We start from the raw sequence: 23,894 nt of genomic DNA, 5'->3' as shown, positions 1-23,894 counted from the left end.
GTCTTTGGCTAATTCTTCTACCTCTCTCGGTCCTGAGTTTGGAGGACACCTCTTGCGAACGATGTTCTAGGTGCGAACCTTCTTAAATTGAGGTCCAGACTTGTCTCCCAGATGCCACTTGGCTACTGCTGGCTGTTTGCTTGTTCTCTCAGTTCCACTAGCAGAATCATCTGCATCGCTGTCTCCCCCAGACCTACTACCCTGGAGCAAGTCCCTCAAGCCCAGCTCAGATTAGTGTTAGTCTGAGTTTTGAAAGACACCCTATACTTTTGGAAAGTAGGATCGACTTTCCTCCAACAGCCATGCATTTTTCTGGTTTCTACCAGCTCTCTGGGGCAGAATTCAACCTGCTTCAGCTCTGATCAGCTTTCTCAAATGCAACTTTACAGTTATAAGGTGGCTGCATTTGCAATGAGAGCCGCTTTAGACTGCATGGAAAATTTAGCATGCAATTGAGAAGGAATGCATAATTAATAACTTCTTGCATTTAACAAATATTTAATATGTAATTCAGTCGTGGTGGTGGATGATGGGCATACTATGGCCAATGAGAAAGGAACAAACGAAAACCATGATCCCCGCAGCTTCATGGAGCTTACAGTGAGAGAATTACATAGGAACAGAATTGAGAATGTGAAGTGTGATTTTGGAGAGCATAAACATGCATGTGTTAAGAGCACAAAGAGGCTCTGACCTGGCCAGTGGAGGGTGGTGATGGGGATATGGCAAGAACTGCTTCCCTAACAGCACCCCTACTGATGGTTTTATTTTCTGAGTTGTTTTTTTTTTTTCAGAGTCAAGGTTTCCAGGTCTCCCTCTGGTTGAGTGCTCTTTCTACTCCATCATGTGAACTTGGCCCACATATCTTAATCTAAACATAAGAGGCTGGTCTCGAAAAACTTCACAGTCCCTTCTAACTGCAATGTTCTTCATTCCCGTCCTCCCCCTAAGATGTATGTAGTCACTGATCAGCAGCATCACCTCCATCTGTCCATCTATTCAACGCTTATTTGTTGAGCAACTATTATGTGCCAGGCACTCTACCAGAGGCTAGAGACAGTAGAGTACAAAATATCACATCACCTGTCCTCACGGGATGTCCAGGTCAGGAGCAGCAGCTTGGGCTAATGGAACCCTCTTCCACCCTCTGGACAAAAAGTTACATTTAGAATTGAGGTGTTGTGAACCAAATTGGGAACTCCTGGTGTATACCCTGAGGGACGCAGGACAATATGTTTCATCTTTCAGTTACTCAGAACGCCCATGGTAAAACTCATCTCTTTCATGTGGATCTTGATGCCCTGCTCACTTTAGAGGCATATAACTTGACAGGTGAAATTGGTACCCAGGCCACTCATTCTATACAAGCACCAGTGTATGATATAAGGGCCTCTTATACCACAGATATTTATGGAACAGAGATTGTCATCCCGGATGAATGTGAGAAACTATAAATACAGTCTGAGTACAGGGTAGACATTCAATAAACCCTGAGTTAGTGGGGAGGATATTGTCCCAGCCTGAGAGGCCCTGTTGTGAGCCACATGGATGAGACAGAACATCGTCAGAGAAATTATGCTCCATTAGGAACATGAGACCCTAGCAGCTATAATATCATTGCATCTGTAGAGAGTGAAGACTTCTAGAAAGCCATGCACAGTGAGCAAGGAATTGAGAAATGATAAAGCCTATTTGTTTTTGCCTGGGTTGATTAGCAAGAGATCCTTGGAGCTGGGTTTTAACATTTGGGAGGAATTTCAAAGAGAAAGGCGATAGTGAGAAACAAAAGATGTCTCTTTCCAGAAGGGAGCCTCCGCTTGGTCTTTGGCCTAGTTCTCTTCCAGCCAAAACCATGGAAGATCAAGTTGGCCAAGGTGCTTTCTAGTCTCTGGGAGTCTTGGAGTCTCACCCATTTGTTTTCCATCTGCTCAGCAGGGGTGAAAGCTGTCTGTGGTGTGTACTGGGAGATAGAAAAGATGGGCCTAGGAGCATCCTCTGATATCCACAATGTTTTGAGTTCCTATGTTTTTGTTAAGGAAACTGAGGCATGGAAAATGGGCTCCCTTTAAGCACAAAAAGTCCTAACAATGAAATTTACTTATTTAAAATGCAATCTAAAAGAAGAAAGAGGCATCTCCTTTGCCCAAGTCCTTGCTCTTTCTCCACACCTGTCTCCACCTCACGGGGCACCTCCACCCTTGGCCTTGCAACATGCCAGGCTGGGCATCAAGCCAGCCTTTCTTCGATGAAATCGAGGCTGCCAGATCGCCCTGCCCACCACTGTTCTGTTAGCCTGAGGCCTCACCCTCCCCTCCCCAGGGAGACACAAAGGACTTCTGTGACTCAATCAAAAGCTCACAATCCTTCTCTTTCTTTCTAGCACACAGTGTGAGGCTGCGGGGTGGATCTCTGGGTGGTAACCCTTGCCTGACTTGCTATGCAGTGGTCGGTGTAGAGGTTGCTCCTTCTCTGCTCCTGGGGCAACTCTCTAGACCTACACACTTACTGTTCTCCATGATAGACCCTTTTGTAGAGATTTCAGGGGTCCCTGTTTGGTTCCAGCTAACCTTGAGAAGAGTCAGGGGTGTCTGGGGAGGAGCTGATGTTTATAGAGTACCCAGGATGTACCGGGTATGGTGAGAATTGTTTTGCACTTGGGTTCCATGTAAATCTACATGCTGATCCTAAAAGGTATTCTTAGCCCAATTTTGCAGAACAAGTGACAGCACTCAGAGAAGCTAGATAACTTGTTCAAGGTTACATAACTGCTAAGTTGTTGTTGTAAGATTCGAGTCTAGAACAGGCTGTTGGGAAAGTCTCAGTTTTTCTGATACGGTTTGTTACTTAGGGTTTGAATCAGGCTGTTGGGTTTTTCTGTTAGTTAGGGTTTGAATCAACTGGCCCTGTCTCTCTCAGGCCAAGAGAGATTAGAAACATCTTCTGTCTTCTTCTCCTTGTCTTCTACCCCTAAGCATCCTAGGTCTGCTATCAAAACTCCTGTTCACTTCAGACAATGTTGTAGTCTGGTTTTGCAGGTAGAGAGATGGGTCGGGGGACAGCATTTGTGGTGGTCGGGAGGGCAATAGAGCACAGATTTCCAGTTTTGCCTCTGTCGCTAGCCAAGCCATCCTGAGTGCGTCTTTCCTGATCTCCAGGCCTCATTTCCTCTGCCTGTAAAACACAGATGCGTAGCTTAGTGGTTAAGCATGCAAAAGCAGACCGGCTCTACCCGACTTCTGCTACTCACTAGCCTGTGACCTTGGACACATTTTTCATCCCTAAAATAGAGATCATCATAATATCCACTTCATGGGACTGTGATGTGAGTGAAAGAAGTTAATACTCATAACGCTCTTAGGAGAGTATCTGGTATAGTTGTTTTACGAGTAATGCTGTCATTCTTCTCCCTAAATGTAAAATCAATGAAATTCTAGTATTTTCAAATAAACATATGGGAAATAACACAGAATTTAAAGCTGAGTGCCACTCCCTTGATATTTGCTTCTCTACTTTTTGCTGTGTGTGTGTGTTTGTGTGTGTGTGGGCGTGTGTGTGTATGTGTGTGTGTGTGTGTGTGAGCTAGCAGGCAGAGGTGTGAGCAGACCATGGTGAAAATTAGATGTCAAGTTATCCTTTCCTCCATGTGTGTGACATATCAAACTTCCCGATACATCCAAAAGAATCAATTTTCTGTTTTAATTATATATGCTTATAAACCAACTTTGAGCCCTTTCATAAGGAGCTAAGTGTTGTCTGGGTAGAAAAGACACAGATATATAGCAGTCAGCAATTTTGCCTCCAGACATCCCGATAAGGTGATCATTGAGGCCCATCAGAGGCAACAAGGATGAACATGAGAACGAGAACATCAACAGTGCTTCAGCGATCGCTTCCTATACCTCTGGACCCGAAGGATTAAACTAAGAAGGATACAGAGAGAGAGGAAAGGTGCAGGTGGATAATGGGCTCTGTCTAGTACAGGGCCTGGCTAGTTGGCACTGCTCTATGCACGAAGAGCAGAAAGCGTGAGGAATGAAGAGTTAAAACCCAGGGCAGCCTAGGCCAACTCTATCCAAATACGGAAATATATATAATGCAAGTCATGTTTGTAATTTCAGTTTTTCTAGCAGCCACATTTTTTTTTTTTTGAGACAAAGTTTCACTCTTGTTACCCAGGCTGGAGTGCAATGGCGCGATCTCGGCTCGCAGCAACCTCCGCCTCCTGGGTTCAGGCAATTCTCCTGCCTCAGCCTCCTGAGTAGCTGGGATTACAGGCACGCGCCTCCATTCCCAGCTAATTTTTTGTATTTTTAGTAGAGACGGGGTTTCACCATGTTGACCAGGATGGTCTCGATCTCTTGACCTCGTGATCCACCCACGTTGGCCTCCCAAAGTGCTGGGATTACAGGCGTGATAGCAGCCACATTTTAAAAAGCAAAGAAGAAACATGTAAATATTCACTTTTATTATTTGATTTAACTTAATATAGTTAAAATATTATTTTAACATGTAATCAATGCAAAAAATTATTAATGAGATATTTTATACTCTTTTTCTCGCACGGTGGCTTTGGTAGCTGATGTGTATGTTATAGGAACACCATTCAAACACGTCCTCTTTCCAGTGCTTGGTAGCTCCTGCGGCCAGTGGATCCCCGGTTGGAGAGTCACAGATCTCAACCCCAAGGAGTTTCTGTCTGCAGAATCAGCCAGAGCTCGTCTTGCTTCCTGGCTGTTTGAAGTGGAAGGAGAAGAGGAGGGTACTATTCTTGCTAAGGGTTAGGCAGGGACAGATGGTGTGCTCTGAGGCCACGGTCCCCTCCAACCACCACACCTTTGTGTCACTGTACTCTTGGCTTTCAAGGACATCACAGCCTTTATCTTGGACTCTTTGAGAGAGTCTATGATTCCCAGGCACATTTCCTTTTGCTGTGGCATGAACATAAAACGTGCACACTAGCAAATGAGTCTGGCCATCCTTCCAGCAGGTAGCCCTGCAGTGCGGTGTTCTGTGACTCCCTCCTTCCTACCCCATTTGCTGTTACTCTCCTGATGCGATCAAACTTTCTAGGTGGGGAAAATAACGGAGTTGAGAATGAAGTCACCTTCTGGTTCTGGTGGTGAAGAGTAAAATGTACATTATGTATTCTAAACAAATTCTTTGTGCAAAGATAGCCATTTTACAGAAAAAACTGCATGTTATAAGTGTGTTCACAGATTTAGGGGTTCAAGAAAGTGGCTGTTGTGTGCTGTTTTTATGCTATACTACTGGTACCCTGGAATTCTTTGCATTGCAGGGAAGTAGCTTCTTGTACCTGTAGAGGATATCATCGTATAAGGCTGATCAGCATGGATATTCCCATCTTTGGTATCAGTCTCTCAAATTTCCTTTCAGGACCAGCCCTTGCTGTCCCCATGGCAAAACAAGATTAGGCATCATTTTCTCTCTCCTGGGACTCTGAATTTTTAGCATGAGTGATGTAAGAACGAGAAACAATCAGTCATTTCAATCAAAGGTTGCCCTTGAGGCCCCATCTGATGCCTGCCTGACTCCCACTGTGAGGCCCAGTTATTCAGCTTTTCCTCCTATTCCCTGAGCTCTTCTACATTCTTCTAGTAGATTTCATCCTCTCCCCACCTCACCCCACTTCTAAGAAGCTGGAATCTGTTTCTGCTGATCTCAACCAAATGCAAATGAATGTACATTTCAAGCAGCAGATGGGGGGTGATATGGCTCGTGATCTGCAGCGTAGGGGAAGAAATACAATTAAAATAAAAGGAAAGGTTTGGTCAAAACAGAAATCCAGGCCGGGTGTGGTGGCTCACGCCTGTAATCCCAGCAATTTGGGAAGCCCAGTTGAGTGGATCACCTGAGGTCAGGAGTTCGAGACCAGCCTGGCTAACATGGTGAAACATTGCCTCAACTAAAAATACAAAAATTAGCTGCAGTTGATCACACACACCTGTAATCTCAGCTACTTGGGAGGCTGAGACATGAGAATTACTTGAACCCGGGAGGTGGAGGTTGCAGTGAGCCAAGATCACAGCACCACTGCACTCCAGCCTGGGCAACAGAGTGAGGTTCCATCTCAAAACAAACAAACAAACAAACAAACAAACAACCCAGAGATCCTCTTTCAAGAGTCCAATGGTGGCCATGGGGGGAGAAGCCTGACTGTTTGCAGAGCACTTTCTTATTTCTTCTTTCATTTTTTCTTCTGCTGTCCCTGCGAAGTAAGATCAGATTCAGATGGGGTAATGAATGGCCATGGAAGTTTGGAGGGAGCTGGGTTAGGGCCTGTGCCGTAGGCTTCCAATTGAGTATTCTTATGTACTTGCTACTCACGCTGGTCTTTGGACCAGCAGCATCAGCCCTAGCTGGGAGCTTCTCAGAAATGCAGAATCTTAGGCCTACCCTGGACCTACAGTCTGCATCTTATCAGGATCACCTGGCGGTTCTATGCACATACAGTTGCAGAAGTATTATTATATAGCTGGTGTAGCATTTTCCTTCTGTGTTCCTAAAGGGAACAGTACTTCAAATACTGATCCAGTTTCTAGGTCCGTTGAAGACTGTATCCTTCCTTCAACTTTTAGGAAAGTTTTTATTCTAAAGCATTTTTGGGGATGATTCCGCTGATTGTGAAATTCAAGCTCTTTACATCTTTTTGTTAAAACCACCTGTGTGTTAGACCTGGGGACTTCATAGCTAATTAATTTAAAAGATATTTGCCAATGCTAATGGAAAAAAGTAAGTAGGATGCTAATTGATGAGTTTATTAATCCATTCTTGGTACTTTTCACCAAGCTTCATACTCGGATTTTATTTTTTACAGTATTTTAAGAGGTGGACTCATTGATCTGTTTTCCAAGATTCCATGGCTGTTTGTGTGTCCTGATGTGACTGTGATGCCCTCTTGTGAATGCCTTGCCTCCTGCTCCCAGGAGTCTATAGTCTAGGTAGAGGGATAAGATCATCCACAACCCCTAATTTTTTTTTCTTTTTTTTTGAGATGGAGTCTCGCTCTGTTGCCGGGCTGGAGCGCAATGGTGTAATATTGGCTCACTGCAAACTCTGCCTCCCGGATTCAAGCGATTCTCCTGCCTCAGCCTCCCAAGTAGCTGGGATTACAGGTGTGCGCCACCACACCCAGCTAATATTTGTACTTTTAGTAGAGACGGGTTTCAATATGTTGACAAGGATGGTCTCAATCCGTTGACCTTGTGATCCACCTGCTTATTTCTCCCAAAGTGTTGGGATTACAGGTGTGAGCCACCACACCCGGCCCCTACTCCTCAATTTTGTAGGAGAGGAAAGCAGGCCCCAGGGAGATGCAGGTACTCTCTGATCTCAGGATCTGGCCTAGGCAAAAAGGTCAGGAGAGGTAGAGGTGCTAGGTCACAATGGGAGCCTGGGGCTCGCTCTCTGCAGAGCAGGCAGGCACTGCCAGGGACTTCTGTCCTCAAGTGTGGGGCCTGCCTCCTCGGGTGTGGCATCCTGAGACTAAGGTCTGGGAAGCAGTCATGAGTTGGCATCACATAGGCACAAAAAATGATACCTAAAAGACCAGTCCAAAAGTGAGGAGTCATGCAATATACCCAGGGCCTATAATTTACAGCTTTTCAGATTCTTACAAGCCATCTGAGAGGTAGATTTTATGACTGCATTTTATAGATAAGGAAGATGAAGCTCATGGAGTTATAAAATTCACCTAAGATCACACAGCTAGGGAGTGGGGATTCAGACTCAGGGTCCACTCACCTCAGTGCCTTTCTGCTTCATCCTGTGTCATGCTGCCTCGCTTTCTGCTGCCAGAGGTCAGGCTTGGTTATGGCAATGATAAAGCTGGGCCATTGAAAGACATGAAATTGGCCTCAGTGGCAGGAGAAGAGATGTGCAAAGCTTAGAATGAAGCAGGACTGATAAGTCAATCAAGGTCAGAGAGTAAGAGGAGTTGGCCCAGAAGGAATCAGGCCCCTGGGTTTTGATTCTCAACTCTCTTATACCATGATGTGAACCACTTCCAGAACACTGAGCTCCTGAATGGCTGCAGGGCTGTGCTGCCGGAGAAAGCTCACATTTGGAGTGCTATGGGAGGGGTCAGGGAAAGAACGGAGAGAGGCTTGGTGGGGCCAGACAGGAGGAGAGGCAGGCTTTGTTGAAATAGCTGGCTTCCTCACGTACAACCTGGTGAGGCGGATCAACCTGGAACCAAGACCCATTGCTCCTAGAAATCAGGGATTAAGACGCTTTCCGGTTTGGGTTCTTCTCCTAGGATAGGCCTGGAAGTGAGTGCTCAGATTGCAAAGCCAGAAAGTGAGAGTTTTCAGGCTGCTGCTGCCGTTCTCTGGTTTCAAAGGACAGAGCCTTTGGGTGACCCCAACAACCAAGCCCTGGGTCATGTTTTGCACCAGCTACCCCCAGAGCACAAAGTCCCCTCCCCGCTACCATTTCTGGGCCTTCACCTCCTTAACGTAGCCCTGAGCGTTTCTCCAGAACTTTCTGTTTGCCTGCAGCTGCACAGATACAGGTCCCACCCAAGGGTCATCTGGAGGAGGCTGGGTGAAAGGTACGAGTTGGCTGTGCTCTCCATAGCTCCTTGGGGTTTTCTCCACCCACGCATGGGTCCCCTGGGCTTCACCACTCCCATCAGGCTCTGAGGCCAGGGGAGCAGAGGCCCAGTATCCAAGTCAGCTCACATGAAGGTCAAGGTGACCCAAAAGGGCTTGTGGCCAAGATCCTTAATTTTTTTTTTTTTTAATTTTTCAGTTTTCCAAAAGTCCAAACAAATGATGACTTTAGGACATAGCGTTCTAGAGAAGACTGGGGAGGGAAACTAAGTCCTCCTTGGTTGGGGAGATGGAGAAAAAGCACAAGGAGAAAAAAGGGGGTGAGGCCTTTGGGTTTTCCGAAAGAGTATCCTCATGGTCAAAGACCCCTACACATGCCTTGCAGGTGCTGAGGGCTACAGGAGCTGTAAACAGAGGGACAGAATGAATATTCCTGGGGTACAGAGACTAAGTCAATGTCAGTGTTGAAAAATTTCCAATATGTGGGTCTGGAAAATGTTCCTAGTGCAAAACAGTTTTCCGGGAGGCTACCATTCCTTCACAGCTTATCTAAGAGGGCAGAGGCTGAAGTCACCAGGCGGGGATCTGCCTGCTGTGAGTAGCCTTGGGCTGATCACCACATGCCTGTCCTAATGATTAATTCGATTGCTTTAGTGTTTAGAGTATTGTGAAGATATAACCCTCATTAGAACATCGAATTGTATTGGTTTGGGGATAATACTCTCATGCAAATAACATGAAAACAAGCTTTTGAAAGTGATCGTTCAGGAGCTCTGGGTAACTGTTCTGAGTCTCTCTTCTCACTCTCTCTACAATTTGCTCCTGAAGGGATTTTGGTCCATGAAAATGTAAGGGAGGAGATAAGCAGGATGATAAAATAGCAAACTTCTAAGGAGTCCAAGGAAAGAAGAAATTTTGTCTACAAAGTTGTGTCAGCTATCACTGTTGGATTTTTAGAGATTTTATCCAACATTCTCTGCCCTTTGATGTCCCAGGGGGCTGGCCTTTATGCTCTGTGTCACCTGGGGTCTCTTGTCTGCTGGCTTCTAACTGAGTTTGGCCAATGAGCGCAGCAGCAGGAGATTAGAGAAATGTCTAAATGTTTCTTTCCTGTGTCTGAGCCTGACAACAGCTGTGATCCTCCTAGTATAGATTTTACCAGGAGGTCCATTCACAACCATCCCTCCCCAAACACAGCTTTGGCTGTCAATGGGCTCCTGGAGTGCTATTTTGCCCCTTTGCCTTCTCATTCCTAAGGGTCTGAAGACCTCGTTGCCAGGCTCTAGGTGTCTCTTCTCTGTAAATAATCCTTTTGATAACGTCTTCATTTGGACCATCTGCAGGCATCTGTAGTTCCCTAGTCATAACAAGTTTCCTGAGGGAAGTAAATGTTGCACACTCAGCATCACTGTATTCTGGTATGTTCCTGACTGTTGACTTTGCCCTGTGGGAGAGGTCATCTGTGCAAATTGGCAATCCATAAGAAGTGAGCTGTTCACAAGAGTATTTGAAGACTCATGATGCACAGTAACAGCAGGAAGTGGCAAGGCAGCAAGCTTGGAAGAGGCAGAAGGGAATGATTGGGACCAGAGGCTGAGAAATGATACAGATCATCCAGAGAGCAATTGTAATAGCTGCTCAGATTGCGGGTGTGTGGTCCACCAAGCAATCTCCAGCTGATGCTCCCTTCTGCATCTGCCTCAGCAGTAAGAAATGCCATTTCTTGGTGGGGTATAATGGCCTGGCCATTTTGGCCCCATGTTAGATACCCTAACCGGGTACACTGCCTGATGGTGTGTTCAGCTCCTTTCTCCGTACAACCCTGCAGCCTCCCTCTTTAAGGACTGACCTCCAATAAACATCTTGCATTCAAACTCCATCTCGATCTCTGCTCCCTGAGAACCCAATCTATGAGGCTAAGTTTAGCAAGAGCCGTGAAAGCACATTACAATTATTAAACATTATTTTTTGGATTTATTTTATGGATTTCCTGTGTTGCAAGGATCATTCATATTTTATACAGAAGCAGAGGAATTCCCGGGGGCATGAGAGCAGGGTGAGAGCCATGGCTGATGAGTTCTTTTAGAGCTTCTGAAGGAGGGATTCTGGATCAGAAACGTGTGCAGACTTCTAAGAAGTTAGAGCTTTGTTCAGTGACACTACAGATGTTTGAGTTTGGTTAGGGACTAATCTGAGACTAATCTGAGTTTGGTAGAGAAGCAGAGACAAACAGATGTCATATTTAGGAGGTAAAATGGACGATGAGGGTATGAAGCATTTTCCCTATCACTATTTGACAAAAAGGGAAATTGACAGTGGGAAACACAAGCTCTTTGTTGAAATACCTGTGTGCCTGATGATAAGGAGAGATGTTTATCACATGAACTTGAAAACAGCTCTGAATCAGTCTGTGCATTCTTAGAGTTATGGAAGAGTGAGGACTTGAAAATTTTTACCCCAACAGTTGAAATGACTTGTTGGGAACACCCCTTGCCACCCCTTAATAGTCTGTTCATCCCAATACCCACACATTTGCATGAGGCTCAGACTCTTTCCTCTGCTGCTGGTCCTGTACCTCACACGCCCCACTGCTGGAAACTTCATGTCTAACCTCATGCCCCCTCATTCCTTCCTGCTTATACCCTTTCCTGGTTACTTCCCCAGAAACCATGTGGGTGGCTGGTTCTTGAGTTTAAATATGAGTCTCAATTCCACCCTGGAGTTACCTCTGAGGCAACAGGAAACACTTAAGAAAAATCTGAGTGGGTGAATGTGGAGAGGTGGTGTCATATCCTTGACCAGAGACATCATAAATCAAGTCAAGGACAAGGTAAAGTTAGGGCTTACCTCTGTCAAATGACCAATGAGGCTTACTCAGGTTGGGACAATTCCTACTTCCAGGTTTATGACATATGATGACAGTCATGCTACCAGCTGATATCCCAGTCTTCAGTCTTTCCCACCTCAAGCCCCACCTCAAGCCCATCATAGCTACAAAATAACCTAAAGAAACCCAAACCCTCATCACTTCCACCTTACAATAGCCATGTTGGTGTCCAGGTGTTCCCATCCCTTATCCTGCCCATATGATCAATAAATTAAGAGATCATCCAAGTAGTCTCCATCTCCGGGCCAAGTCTTTAGCTCAACTCTATAAATCTATAAGCTCTGACAAAAACAGCTTACATCCTTTGGTTTATGCTTTTTATCTTCCATGTTGGGGAGGGAGACAGCACATTGGGATGAAGACAAATATGGTCATGGTGTGTGGCCAGAGTAGGACCACCATGAGAGAGAATTGGAAGACAAATTACTTTTGATTTTTTCCAAGTCACATTTAATGGTTTCATACTGGCCAATTCTTCCCCAAACCCACCTAGCTCAGGAACCCAAATCTTTCCAACCAAAAGATCAAAGGAAACATTTCTGCTTTCAAAATTTTATTAAGATGTTGGGGAGAAACAGCCAACATATACATTCCTCATTTTGTCACAACTGGCATTTGATCCACATTCCATAGGCTGCCCTCTGGCTTTGATCTAACGTCAGGTCTCCTGGCAGTCCCCCTTCTGCTGTTCTTGTTGCTGCCTGGTGCTGTGTGAAGTGCACCAGGGCAGAGCCCGCTGGGGGCTCATAGGTGGGAACGGTAATTGCGATTGGCTGTGGGGAAGGACAGGTTTGCAACAGGGACACAAATTAGAACATTCCCATCAATACTCTTAATGCCCACATCTGCATTTAGTTATTGGAAATAATCTCGGGTGGATATTTCAGGGTCCTGTGAGGGCTGCCTCCAAGAGGGAGGGCCTGGCAGCAATGTGTGCCTAAGTCTGACAGTCTCCCCCACCTTCCCTCACTCACCATCATCGCCCCGTTTCCTACTTTTCAGGCTGCCCCTCCGGTATTTTCTTTTGCTGCCACCTCTCTTGACTCCCTTGTGAGGAGATCGGCTCTTGCTCCTCCTCATGCCATGACTCTTTAATTTGCGGCTGGTCGACATGGTAAGTTCTGCCAAAATGAGGGGCTTTGCAAGGCCCGTGGGCCAGAAGTCTGGGTATTTAAGGCCTTGGCCATTGTGACAGGGAAGGGGTGTGGCTCAGCAGGTGGGAGGGGCTCTATTGTGCTGTCACTCACCTTTGCTGCCCTTTGGTCATATATGTGAAATAAAGCTCAAGAGCTGCCCTCCGTTTTGAGGTCCTTTATGTGTTAAGTGAGGCTTTCCAGAGAGGTGTTATTGAGCAACTGAATCCCAGCCCCATGCCAGGCATTGGAGGAATACAAGAGACCATTCAAATATGCTTCCCCTGGCTCTAGGAAATGTAACAGTCATTGAGTGTGTGTATATGCATGACTATTTAAGTTTCTCACAGCATCTGGAGATGACACATGTATTTCTGTAAGGACTTGACTCTAGAGAACCCAGTTCAACATGATCAAATAGAAATATTCTTTCTTTCTCATCTAATGATTTCTCAGTCTTGGCACTGTTGACACAATGGGCAGGGTAACTTTTGGTGGGCTGTCTTGGGCATCCTAGGAAGTTTGGCAACATCGCTGGCCTCTACCCACTGGACACCAATGAAGCCTGGCAGCTATGACAACTCAAAATATTTCCAAACATTGCCACCTGTTTCTTTGGGAGGCTGGGGAAGTGAGGGGCAAAATGACTCTTCTTGAGAACAATTAACCTAATTTTTAAAAATTCAGTCACAGATGTTGATTACATAGCATGTGCCTTACATTTAGGTGGTAGAAAATTAGTGGAAGATAAAAACATGTAGATGCTGTGCTCATGGAACTCCCAGCCCACTGGGGAGAAAGCCATTCATCAGGTGTATACATAAATCAGTGAATAAGTACTTGGAAAGTCATTTTGGCTGGAGAAGGGCAGAGAGAAACTCCTTACATGGTACAGGATGAGGCTGGAGAGGGAGGAAGAGATCAAACCATGGTCAAGTATTTGGGAAGCCTTTAAAAATGTTAAGAGGATGGCATGTGAGATTAGATGGTGCCAAGTGGGTGATGTATTGACTGGAAGAGCAGTGTAAAGGGAGATGCCCCTGTCAACATTGAGGGTTCAGTAGAGAGAAAGATTTGATGATGGCTCAGACCTGTCCAAGAAGGGTGTTGATTAAGCTATTAAGTGGACAAGAGACGGAGGCTTGGTGTTGGATTGGATTTGGGAGGTGAAAGCAGGTGTTGTCAAGGGTGTGGCTTTTGTTTCTGTATAATGCAGTTACCTGGATGCTGGTCCATTCACAGGGATAAAGGTCAGGCTTGGGGAGGGTGATGATGATGCACTTGGTATAAGACATACTGGGCTCAAAGTGCCTTTGACACTTACAAATAGATATATTGAATGGTTATTGGGTGTATAAGTCATCCAGCCTTTTATTTATTCTCCATTATACCTCATTATACCTTGTAGTAAATGGTTTTGAACAGATTTCTTTCTTTTTTTTTTTTTTTTTTTGTTTTTTGTTTTTGAGACCGAATTGCCCAGGCTGGAGTGTAGTGGCTCAATCTCGGCTCACTGCAATATCCGCCTCCTGGGTTCCAGCAATTCTCTTGCCTCAGCCTCCCGAGTAGCTGGAATTACAGGTGTGTGACACCACGCCCGGCTAATTTTTGTATTTTTAGTAGAGAGAGAGTTTCACCATGTTGGCCAGGCTGGTCTTGAACTCCTGACCTCAGGTGATCTGCCCACCTTGGCCTCCCAAAGTGTTGGGATTACAGGTGTGAGCCACCGTGCCCAGTCCCAAATGGATTTCTATGGAACGTTTGCTATTTCTTCCATTTGTCCCTCCTTCCCTCTCCACTGCCATCATTCTCCTTCAAGAACTGAGCATCTTGCGTGCAGGAGGTCCTCAGCAAAAGTTGTTTGAATAGAAGAGAGGATGTAGTTCAAGCCCCACTCCCTGTTTCTCTGATATCTATAGATGGCAAATTGTATTTTGAAACCCAGATTCTTTGAATAGTCACCATATGTGACACTTTCCATTTTCCTGCTTCCAGGAAGGTCTCTCTGGAGACTTTCTGTTGGTGACTTTGGCCACTTTTATTCACACGACGAAGCAGTTCTACAGAACAGACTGCTGGCTTGCTTGTTGGCACTCCAGACCTTCTCTGTCCACTCTAGGCCAGTTGTTCCTCCTAGAAACACACCCCATGAAAGCAGGGACCCCTGTGAAGGCAGGAATTGAGAAACGGGGCTTACCACTGACTATTCCCTGGGAGTTAAACAGTCCTGCCACAGAATAGAAGCTCAGTAAGTGTTTGTGAAATACATTCGGTCAATGAATAAGAAGCCCTTCTTTTATTTTTCTAACTATCCTGTTCCTTCCCATTTTGCCCTCCATCACGAAGGGAGATTTTCCAACTTATCAAAGTTTCACTGTCCTTTGAAACTTCTTCAAAGTTTACTCTTCATATAACATTGACTTTACAGTCTAGACAACCAACCCTAATTGTGCAAAATCCTGTTTTTTGCCTACATTGCCATGCCACGTGTGTGAGACTGGGCTCAGCAGGAGGTGGTATGTCTTGGTTCTGGTCCTGATTGGACTTCTCCGGACGTTAGCTCCCTTATTCTATAAATAAGCAGGTTGGGCTAGGTGATCTCTGAGATGACCTGGCTTTGGTGGTAGCCTCCTTGTCATTAGGGACTGTATCTTTTCTTTTTACTGCGTTTTTCCACAAGTACTAGCATGGCCCACACTAGTGGTCAGTAAATATTCAGTCTAGCTGCTTTGGTATATTATGAGGACTGACAGTTCAACACAATCATGGTGACTTTGCACAAGCAGGGGCATTTCTAGGCAGGTAAGAGAGAAAACATTGTCCTCACAACAGGTCCTCTGGTGCTCTGTGCTGACCTCTCATGCCTTACACCATTGGCTAACATGTTTACAGAGGAACCAGCCTCTTTGGTTTGAAAGGCATTTTTTCTGGATGGTCCTGAAGGCTGGATACTATTTCTCTCCCCAATCCTTCCTACCCCCAAAAGACCTGCTCTGCCAAGGAGAAGCTGAGATCACAGGGAAGAAGGCAGCCAGACTTGGGGATTGATGAAGAAACAAACAAAAAATCCCCTTTGCCTGGAGTTGAGGAGCAGTTCTGGTTCCAGACACCCATGTTGAGAAACTTGAGCAGTAGAAAACCCCATGGGGGACAGGGAAGGCGACTCACAGGCCACTCAAGGCTGGGGTGTGGGGGGTGTTTGGGTTGGCTCCTGTGTCAGACCTCCTGGAGTGAGGACGGAGCAGGGCTGAGCACTGCCTGTCTCTGTTTCTCTTTCCATTTCTGCCCCAGTGTTGCTTAAGCCAGCAGCAATTTAGATAGAGCCCAGTGAGCTACTTCTAACCCTTAGCAGGCCCAGAATGAGGTCCTTCCTTGAGAACCACCTGTTAATTCAGTCTGCTGACTGTCTCACCATTGTTTTTTTCTGCTATCTTTGCATAGAGAGGACATATGAGTGACTTCAAATAACCTAGCATAGGACTAACAGGGACAGCCCCATAAACCTGTTTCCTTTATACCTTAGCTTTGCTGGTGGGACTCAACTTTTTCTCCCTTGAAGAAAGGAAATGAATATGTTGATCATTGTTGGCACAGAAAGAGAGAGAACTAAATTCCTGGCCTTTTGAGAAGAGATGCTACCAGCCTCTTCTTCCTTGGGGCTGAGTGAGATCTTGCCTGGAGACAGGTGGATGGAAAGGATGGTGTCTGTATTTCCTAGAAGAGTAGCCAGGATTGCAGTGCAGGAAAGGGCTTGGAGGCCAGTGGTCTCTCTCCTGGTCCTTTCCTAGGCTAGGAAGTGTAGGCTTAGGGTGTCACTGCTTTGGAAGTCAGATCTCTAGTTAGAGTCCATCTCACCTCTCCAATTCAAGCTCACTCCATTAATTTTTCCTGGGAGTCCAGTGGATGCCATCATAGGGCTGGATTTTCCCAGCAGCCTGAAACTTGGGGCCTATTAAGAGGGAATATGGAAAAGTTTCTGATGGTCCTTACACATGCCGATGACTCAGTCTGAATCCTCTGAAATCTAAGTCTCTCCAGATGTTGACCTCGGCTGGGAGGTGGGGACCTTTTACCCTGTTCACATGCACACCCTGTCATCTCTACTGTTGCTGCTGTTGCTCTTCAAATAGGCCAAAGGGCTTGGGGACAGGCTGGAGGAGGGGAAAGTGGCTGAGAGACTTGCCGACGTACCTCACCAAGGGGCAGAGCTCTCTGAACTCAGAACACATTCACTGTCTTTAGCAGGGAATTAAAAAGAGGCCAGAGATCAAGGCCAAGGGGTAGTTTGCAGAGCGAAAGGGAGGAAGGATCTTAAGTCCATTCACCTTTTTTCATCCAGTTGTGGAGGTACAGGGGGCATCTTGGTTCTGAGGATGGTCTGGAGTCTGCCTAGAGATGTGGTGGCGTTGTTTTCCATTTTTCCATCAGGCTTCTCTCCTATTCTTTCTGCTGCATTCTCATAACAATTTCTGTTTTTTCAGGAGGAGAGAGATTGGGTGCTGAAAGTGGGAGATTTATCACAAGAGCAGGGGTCACAGGAGGCTCTTAGGGGCCACCTTGTCCTGCTCCTTTGGAGCCAAGAGGCTTATCTCAGGGGCTGCACCTGGGCAGTGGAAGAGCCAGGACAGAGACAAGATTGCTGAACCCAGGTCAAGGACTGCCCGCCGCACCTTGGTGCCTTCCCTACTTGACTTAAAAACAAACCTGTCAGCCTGGCGTGGTGGCTCACGCCTGTAATCCCAGCATATTGGGAGGCCGAGGCGGGTGGATCAACTGAGGCCAGGAGTTTGAGACTAGCCTGGCCAACACAGTGAAACCCGGTCTCTACTAAAAATAGAAAATATTAGCTGGGCGTGGTGGTAGGCACCTGGAATCCCAGCTACTCGGGAGGCTGACACAGGAGAATCCCTTGAATCCTGGAGGTGGAGGTTGCAGTGAGCTGAGATCGTGCCAGTGCACTCCAGCCTGTGCTACAGAGTGAGACTCCACCTCAGAAAAAAACTCCCCAGAAACGAACCTGTCCTTCAGTGTCCACTCTATTTGCCTTTTCTCTCATGTATGCCCTGCTGTGATCACAGTGAAGGAACCTAATTTTAGAAAAAAGTAGTTTGGAAAAAAGTAGTTCTTCTTAGAGCAGGGCATGAATCTGGAGGAACTCTGGACAACTTTCAAGTTCTCATTTTGAGAGCATTCAAATTTTCATTTGCTTTTAGTTACTTTTGGACTTTTGAAAATTGATGACTTCTGTTCCTTTTGTCTTTCCAAGTCCCACTAAGAAAAAAGCTACATGGTATAATGGTACATAAAGAAAATCCAAATTGTATGCTTCAGAGCTTTCTAAATAAAGTTCTAAATAAAGTTTTCACATTGACCACTAGCTACTAACCTGCCTCTATTAACCTTAATCCCCACGGTAGCAAAAGATGTCCTTTTCCAGAATACACTGGAAATATAATTCCCTTTAGCTGTTAAGATAAAAGCTGGGCTGTAGCCTAGGGTGTTAGAAAAGGGTGTTATGGTACAAAAATATCACACATATTAAAATCATTTGGCCGCATGCGGTCAAAAATAAAGTGTTTTAATCCATCTGCTGCCTGGAGTAAGGAACTTTGAGTTGGAGCATTGCTAGAGAACAATTTTATAATAAGTAGGCCTTGAGATGAAGGGCAACTTAGACAAAGTCACAAATCACGGGCAAAGTCAGATCTCAAACCTAGATCTCTTCATCTCCAGTCCAGGCTTCTTACCACTGTGCAATGATGGACCGCAGTCGTACTTTCTGGTCTCATTTCTTATTTTCTGTGCATTAGGTCTGCTTTTCTTTTCCCCTAGGAGCCATGTGCAGGGGACTTTGACCTCTTAAAATCATTCCATCTGCCAAGAGTCATCAGTTCATTGAGTTTTAGGGCACCTGACCCTTTGAAAGGGGGGAAAGAGTTGCCACCAAGAGGGGGAATAGGACCACAGAGATAGGCTGAGGCTGCCACACGTGAAGGTCATATGGCTTCATAGTTGATGATTTCAAAGCACTGCAACCATTAGCCTGGTAGAGTGCATTGGATATAGGAGATCTGACTAACTCCACTGACCAAGGCTGGGTCAAGAGAGAGCATCACAATCAGCCCTACCTCTTTGGCTTGGGTTGCCAAACCTCTGCTTCCTGCTCTTAGTGGCGACTGAGGGAGAAGAAGAGGCAGATTGAAAGCATAATTTTACCTCATGTTGTGAAACTCTTGAGAGACAGAGCTGGCAATGAAGGCTTGCTTGATGGTGTCACTGTCAGGTTTCCCCATTGTTCTTTGGGACAAAATTCTCATATTTGCAGATCTCAAAAAGTAGATTTAGTTGTATTTATACTAAATAAGAGGAACAAAGTAGATCCTTTGCTGCTCTGTGCAATCCTAAAGTTCTGCGGTCCAAAGTGTTTAGTAACACTTCATTCTTCATTACATTCTTGTTCTTGGGGGAGCAGACAGGACTTGCCTGGAGAAATGTTCAAAGCAAAGCCTTTGTTTTTAGTAAGGACCAAAGAAAGATCCAAGTGCTTTTGAATATGGCAGTAATCAGATTTTATTAGTCAAGAAATTCCAGATACTATGCAGCTTTATTTATTTATCTTTTGGTGAGGAGGAAATGTGGTAGGTCATACCATAGAGATGTTCTGAGGATTTAGTAGAGACTGTGTCACCATCTTTGTTTTCTAAGATGACTGTGACAATGAAAATGCACTTTCTTCATGCTGCAGGAGAGGAAAGAAAAAACTGAGGCTAAAAAAGTCTCCAGGTAGAGTGGGAGAGTCTCAGGAAGTTCTTCAGGTGGGCACACAAGGCTAACTTGACATTTCCCAAATTTTCCCTTATGATTTTGTTACCTCTTTAACTCTGGTTTGGCCTAGCTTACTTGCTACTTCCTGTGACATCTGCTTTCCTGTGGGTGTGACTAGCTGGGGCTGCTGTTGTGGGCAGTAAAGGAATTTACCAAGACAGTCATAGGTAAAGAAAAGCAGATTTATTAGAAGAAGTATGAAGCTATGTTGCAAGAAAGCAATGGGCAGCACAGCAGAGAAGGGGCTGTCTGCAAAAGGGCAGAGGCTGGAGGGGACTTTTATAGGGTCTATATGTAGAATGAGGTTGTGCTGCTGGAGCTATGTGGGGAAGGAGGTCATTGTGCCCACAGATTGTTTGTGTTTAGCCATTTCTCTGAACAGTTGTTCATTGTTCTCCCCCAACCTGGGGCCATCCCTTCCCCATCTTGTGCCCCTTCCTTGTTGTTGCTTACTAGGACCCCACATTCTCCAGATAAAAAAAGTGATGTCTCCCCAGAACCAGCTACATAAATTGTGAAGTCCAATGCAAAATGTATATGCTAGCCCCTTGCTAAAAAATTATTAGAAATTTCATGGTGGTGACAGATAAGCATAAGTGTGGGATCAGGGTGGGTAAGTAAGTGAGTACAAGGACGTTTGTGATGCACAGGTCCCGTGACTGTGAACCCCATCCTGTCTCTCCTGCCTCACTTAAGGCACTACTGATGGCACATGCCAGATAACTAAATTGAAAAATCCCTATCTTAGTCACCATTACAGACCAGGAGAGCAGGTCAAATCTCTTATTCACAATGGGAGACTGATGAATACTTGCAAATGACTTGCTTCATACTGAGGCTGTGCCATGTGCCTGAGAATGAATTTAGCTTCTTCATTACTGGCTCCATGACCATCTCCTCTCCCATCCTCACATACATCCTCCATCCACAGCTGGTACTGCTCCTCTCTTCATTCCTCCTACTCCAACCTGCGAGCCTTGCCAATCGCTACCCGCTTTCTCCTCCTCCTCCTCGTTCTCCTTTAGTGGTGCTTTCTTCTATGCTCCTGTAGGAAACTGTCTGAGTCTCGGGGTACATGCATTTCTGCTGTATCCTAGTGTGGCTGAATGCACACATTCAGTGCTCATACTTAGTGATGGGAGATGTCAGGAGCCTGAAGGGGGCTTTCCAGTCATTTGCCTGAAGATTGTATTCCTAGCTCTGAGACAGAAGGGGCCCAGCTGCAAAGAAGCTAGACCACTGTGACTTGGTCTTCCCCTTTCTGGGATGTCACAAAGTCCACATGAGGTCTGTCAACCAATCTACAAGTGAAGAGCTGAGCAGGGGACCTGGGATGATTTCCTCCAATATTTAGTCAGACTGATTTTCTGGATCCAGGCTTCTCAAATTACCAAATGTGGACAGATCATTTTATCTCTCCCAGTCTTAAAAATCTTCATTAAGCTAAAGAGAGAAGGACTCATGCTTAATGACAATCCTATCGTGTTGCTAACGAGGAGACTAAACACCTAGTTGGAGTTCCCCTCCTTACTGGCTCAGAGCTTCAGGAAATTGCTCAAGAGTCTACAAATACTAAACAGCAGGGCCGGGATTTAGATCAACATCTACTCAATTTTAGTGGATGTGCTCTACCTGCTGCCACAGAGGGGATGCAGAGGAAGATGGTCAGTTACCCAGAGGGTGATATCTTTGGCTTAATGTTCACCATAAAAACAGCTATCAACAAAAGACTTGAAGTCTAACTTGTTATCTATTGCAGGACAGTGCCTGCAATATGGCAAGTTCTCCAGTGATATTGAGCCATTTAACCCAAGTCAGCAATGGAGTTGGAGAAGAAGGGGTGAGTTATAAAATACTGACATGACTTATGTGGAGGTGTAAAGTTTTAATCTAGACTTCTGCTCTAAGTGAATAGTGAATGACTGCTGAGCAGATAGATACAGGAGCAGGAAATATATGTGGACAGAAAAACCTAATTTTAGTTTTGCGTAGGTCAAATGTCTACCAGACAGGTCCAATGTCCCCAAGGATGCCCTGTAGACAAATTGGATAGTGCTATCTGTAGCCCAGAAGAGCAACTGAGACTGGTGATGCAGTTTTGAGCACTGGCAAGGTAGAGTTTTGTGCGGTTGAATCTCCAGGAGCAGGTGAGATGCTCTAGAGACAAAGTTATGGGACTTATCAGCCTTTGGGTGTTTCGGAGGAGAGAGCAGGGCAAGGAGACCGAGAGAACAGAAGAAAACTCAGGAAAGAATGGTATTGAAAGTAAGGCATGCAAAACTGGAAGCCGTGATAGTGGTCAGAGCACTTTTAGGGCAACTATTAAGCGTCAGGCACTGCGTGAGCGCTCGAGGAAGAGCATCTCATTTCTCTGTCCTTACCTTAGGTGATTCCTGCAGAGCATTTGGCAATCGGATTCCTGCAGAAACACAGTAAGGGGTATGGGCAGGAGTGTGGGTGGGGGAGAGATGGTGGAACTTGTTTTTCAGCAGGAGAAGGTAAGCTTCTCTCTAATCACCATCCTCTCCTTCCCTTCTCAGCCAAGCTTCTCAAAAGAAGGGCTTTTATTTAACCATTATTGCTCTGCCATTAAAAAAATGACAGGACTTCTTGCTTTCCTTGGCCTATGTTATGCACATGACCTTGAAGTCACCCCCATCTGACCTCACTCTTCTTCCTCACTGCAGCTAAGTTGGCAGTTTGGACTGACATCCCTGTCTTGCTTGTTCTCGTTATTTTTCCTTTCGGCCTTCCCTCAGTCACCTTTCACTCTGGGGTTACAGAGCCAAAATAGCTTGTTACCTACTGCAAGACCGTGCCTACAATATGGTAAGTACTCTGGTGATGTGAAGCCATTTAACCCTCACATCAACCCTCTGAGGTGGATACCGTTATTGCCATGTTCCAGGATCCCAGTGGTTAGTAATTGTCCCAAGGTCCCCAAGCTGGTAAGCAGAGAGGCCGGGGTCTTGTGTAAGAAACTGGAATAATTTTTAAATTTAAGACTGTTTCTTACATATTCTATGTTTCTTGGGTCCTTAAAAATGGGCACACAGAAGATTCTCAATACATTCTTGCCTTGAGAGGTGGATCCCTATAATCTATCAAAACAAAGGTCCTCAATAAGGGAACTGTGTTTACAAACTGAGGATTTATTCAGGCTGCTTAGTGGGAGTGATGGGGAGTGGGGGATCCATGTGGATGTGTATATACCTAGTGGGTTCTCAGACATTTTAAATTACAATGGGATCCCATGACAACATGTTCTTCGCTTCCTTTTCGCCATCCCTCACAATGCCCATACCCCCATGCACGCATAGGAAAGAGCTCAAAACCACAAAGGGCCAGACATGGGGTTAGTAAGATAGCTGGAGATCCTCTATACAAATTTGGATGAAACCATCTCTAAGACAAAAAATTATGATCGTAGACTCCAAGCCTTTTAGCTTAGGTGTCTGAGAGCTTTTGACGTGGAGACAACCTGATTGTGATATAGAAGTTAAGAAGAAAGTACTTAGGCAATAGTGAGGATATGGGAGTCCTCGGGGAGGTTTTCCTTTGAATGAAAAGCTGTCCCCTAAACATCTTCTTTTCTAACAAAGAGCAGCCTGTAAAATTGAGCTGCAGACATAGACAAGCAAGGTGGAAGCTTGCACAGGTGAACGCTGGCAGTTGTGCCAATAGGAAAAGGCTACCTGTAACTAGACATGATCAAAATGTCGGCTCCATCTTCCCTTCTCTTAGCCAAACATATGTGCAGTAAGGAGCAGACAACACAGGTCTGGCCAAGTGGAATGCTCATTTTGCATAATAAGATTAGGGTGGAGCAACCAGCCTTCTCCACACTATGTAAATGTCACACCTGGTTGAACCAATGTATGGGCCCTATGTAAATCAGACACTGCCACCTCAAGCCTGCCAGTAAAATCTGCTGAGGTCTGCCCCAGGCCAGCTTTTCCCTTTCGGATGCCTCTGTCTTGCAAGAGAGAGAGAGAGAGCTGATCTCCTCTCTCCTTTCTTCTGCCTATTAAACTTCCTGCTCCTTAATCCATTCCTCATGTGTCTGTGTTCCTGATCTTCTTGAACCCCAGGTATTGACCCCAGACAATGATGCTGCTTCAATTGTTTTTTGACAAGGAAGAAATAGAATACATTAAGTTCAGCATCACCTATGCAGTTTAAATGCAACTCCACCTCCATCTCTTTCTTTCTCTCTCTTTCTCTTCTGCCATTGTTGCCCTCCCCAGGATTAAATCCTTAGGTCTCATGTTAAAAGAATGACAAGAGAACTGTAGCATTCTCTGCCTCTTGGGAGTCTGTAAGAGGTGGGCTATTAGAGGGGTGGTGGGGGATGCTTGGATGATCACCTCCATACCTCTACCCCCCATGACCTCAACATGAAGTTGGCCTTCTTCAAGTGGGTGAATCACTACAGCCTTTGTTGAGTAGGTATGTTTGAAACTGGGCTTTTAAGAAAGA

At 45.4% G+C, this 23,894-nt stretch overlaps 1 protein-coding gene and 1 long non-coding RNA gene across 2 annotated transcripts in view; one reads left to right on the top strand and one right to left on the bottom strand.

Moving 5' to 3' along the window:
* The window catches only part of LOC116551815, an 88,904-nt gene that overhangs the window by 22,794 nt on the left and 42,216 nt on the right, over window positions 1–23,894 (top strand). The window lies entirely within an intron of this gene.
* Window positions 11,994–13,240, bottom strand: TNP1 (transition protein 1). Its single transcript, XM_032278285.1, has 2 exons — window positions 12,432–13,240; window positions 11,994–12,230 (listed from the first exon to the last, which is right to left on the bottom strand). Exons 1-2 carry the CDS (start codon window positions 12,568–12,570, stop codon window positions 12,202–12,204), a joined length of 168 nt encoding a protein of 55 aa, XP_032134176.1. The 5' UTR covers window positions 12,571–13,240; the 3' UTR covers window positions 11,994–12,201.

The sequence above is a fragment of the Sapajus apella genome, unplaced genomic scaffold, assembly GCF_009761245.1.
Source record: "Sapajus apella isolate SASKATOON/1434 unplaced genomic scaffold, GSC_monkey_1.0 scaffold10, whole genome shotgun sequence".
NCBI lineage: Eukaryota > Metazoa > Chordata > Mammalia > Primates > Cebidae > Sapajus > Sapajus apella.
This window is presented reverse-complemented; position numbering and strand designations above follow the sequence as displayed.

What these genes read in the sequence shown, in the direction of transcription:
- TNP1 (XM_032278285.1), bottom strand. Translation starts at nt 12,570, where the DNA reads ATGTCGACCAGCCGCAAATTAAAGAGTCATGGCATGAGGAGGAGCAAG. An exon ending in TAGGAAACGGGGCGATGATG is followed by an intron (nt 12,231 to 12,431) that starts GTGAGTGAGGGA and finishes CCTTCCCCACAG; the next exon opens with CCAATCGCAATTACCGTTCC.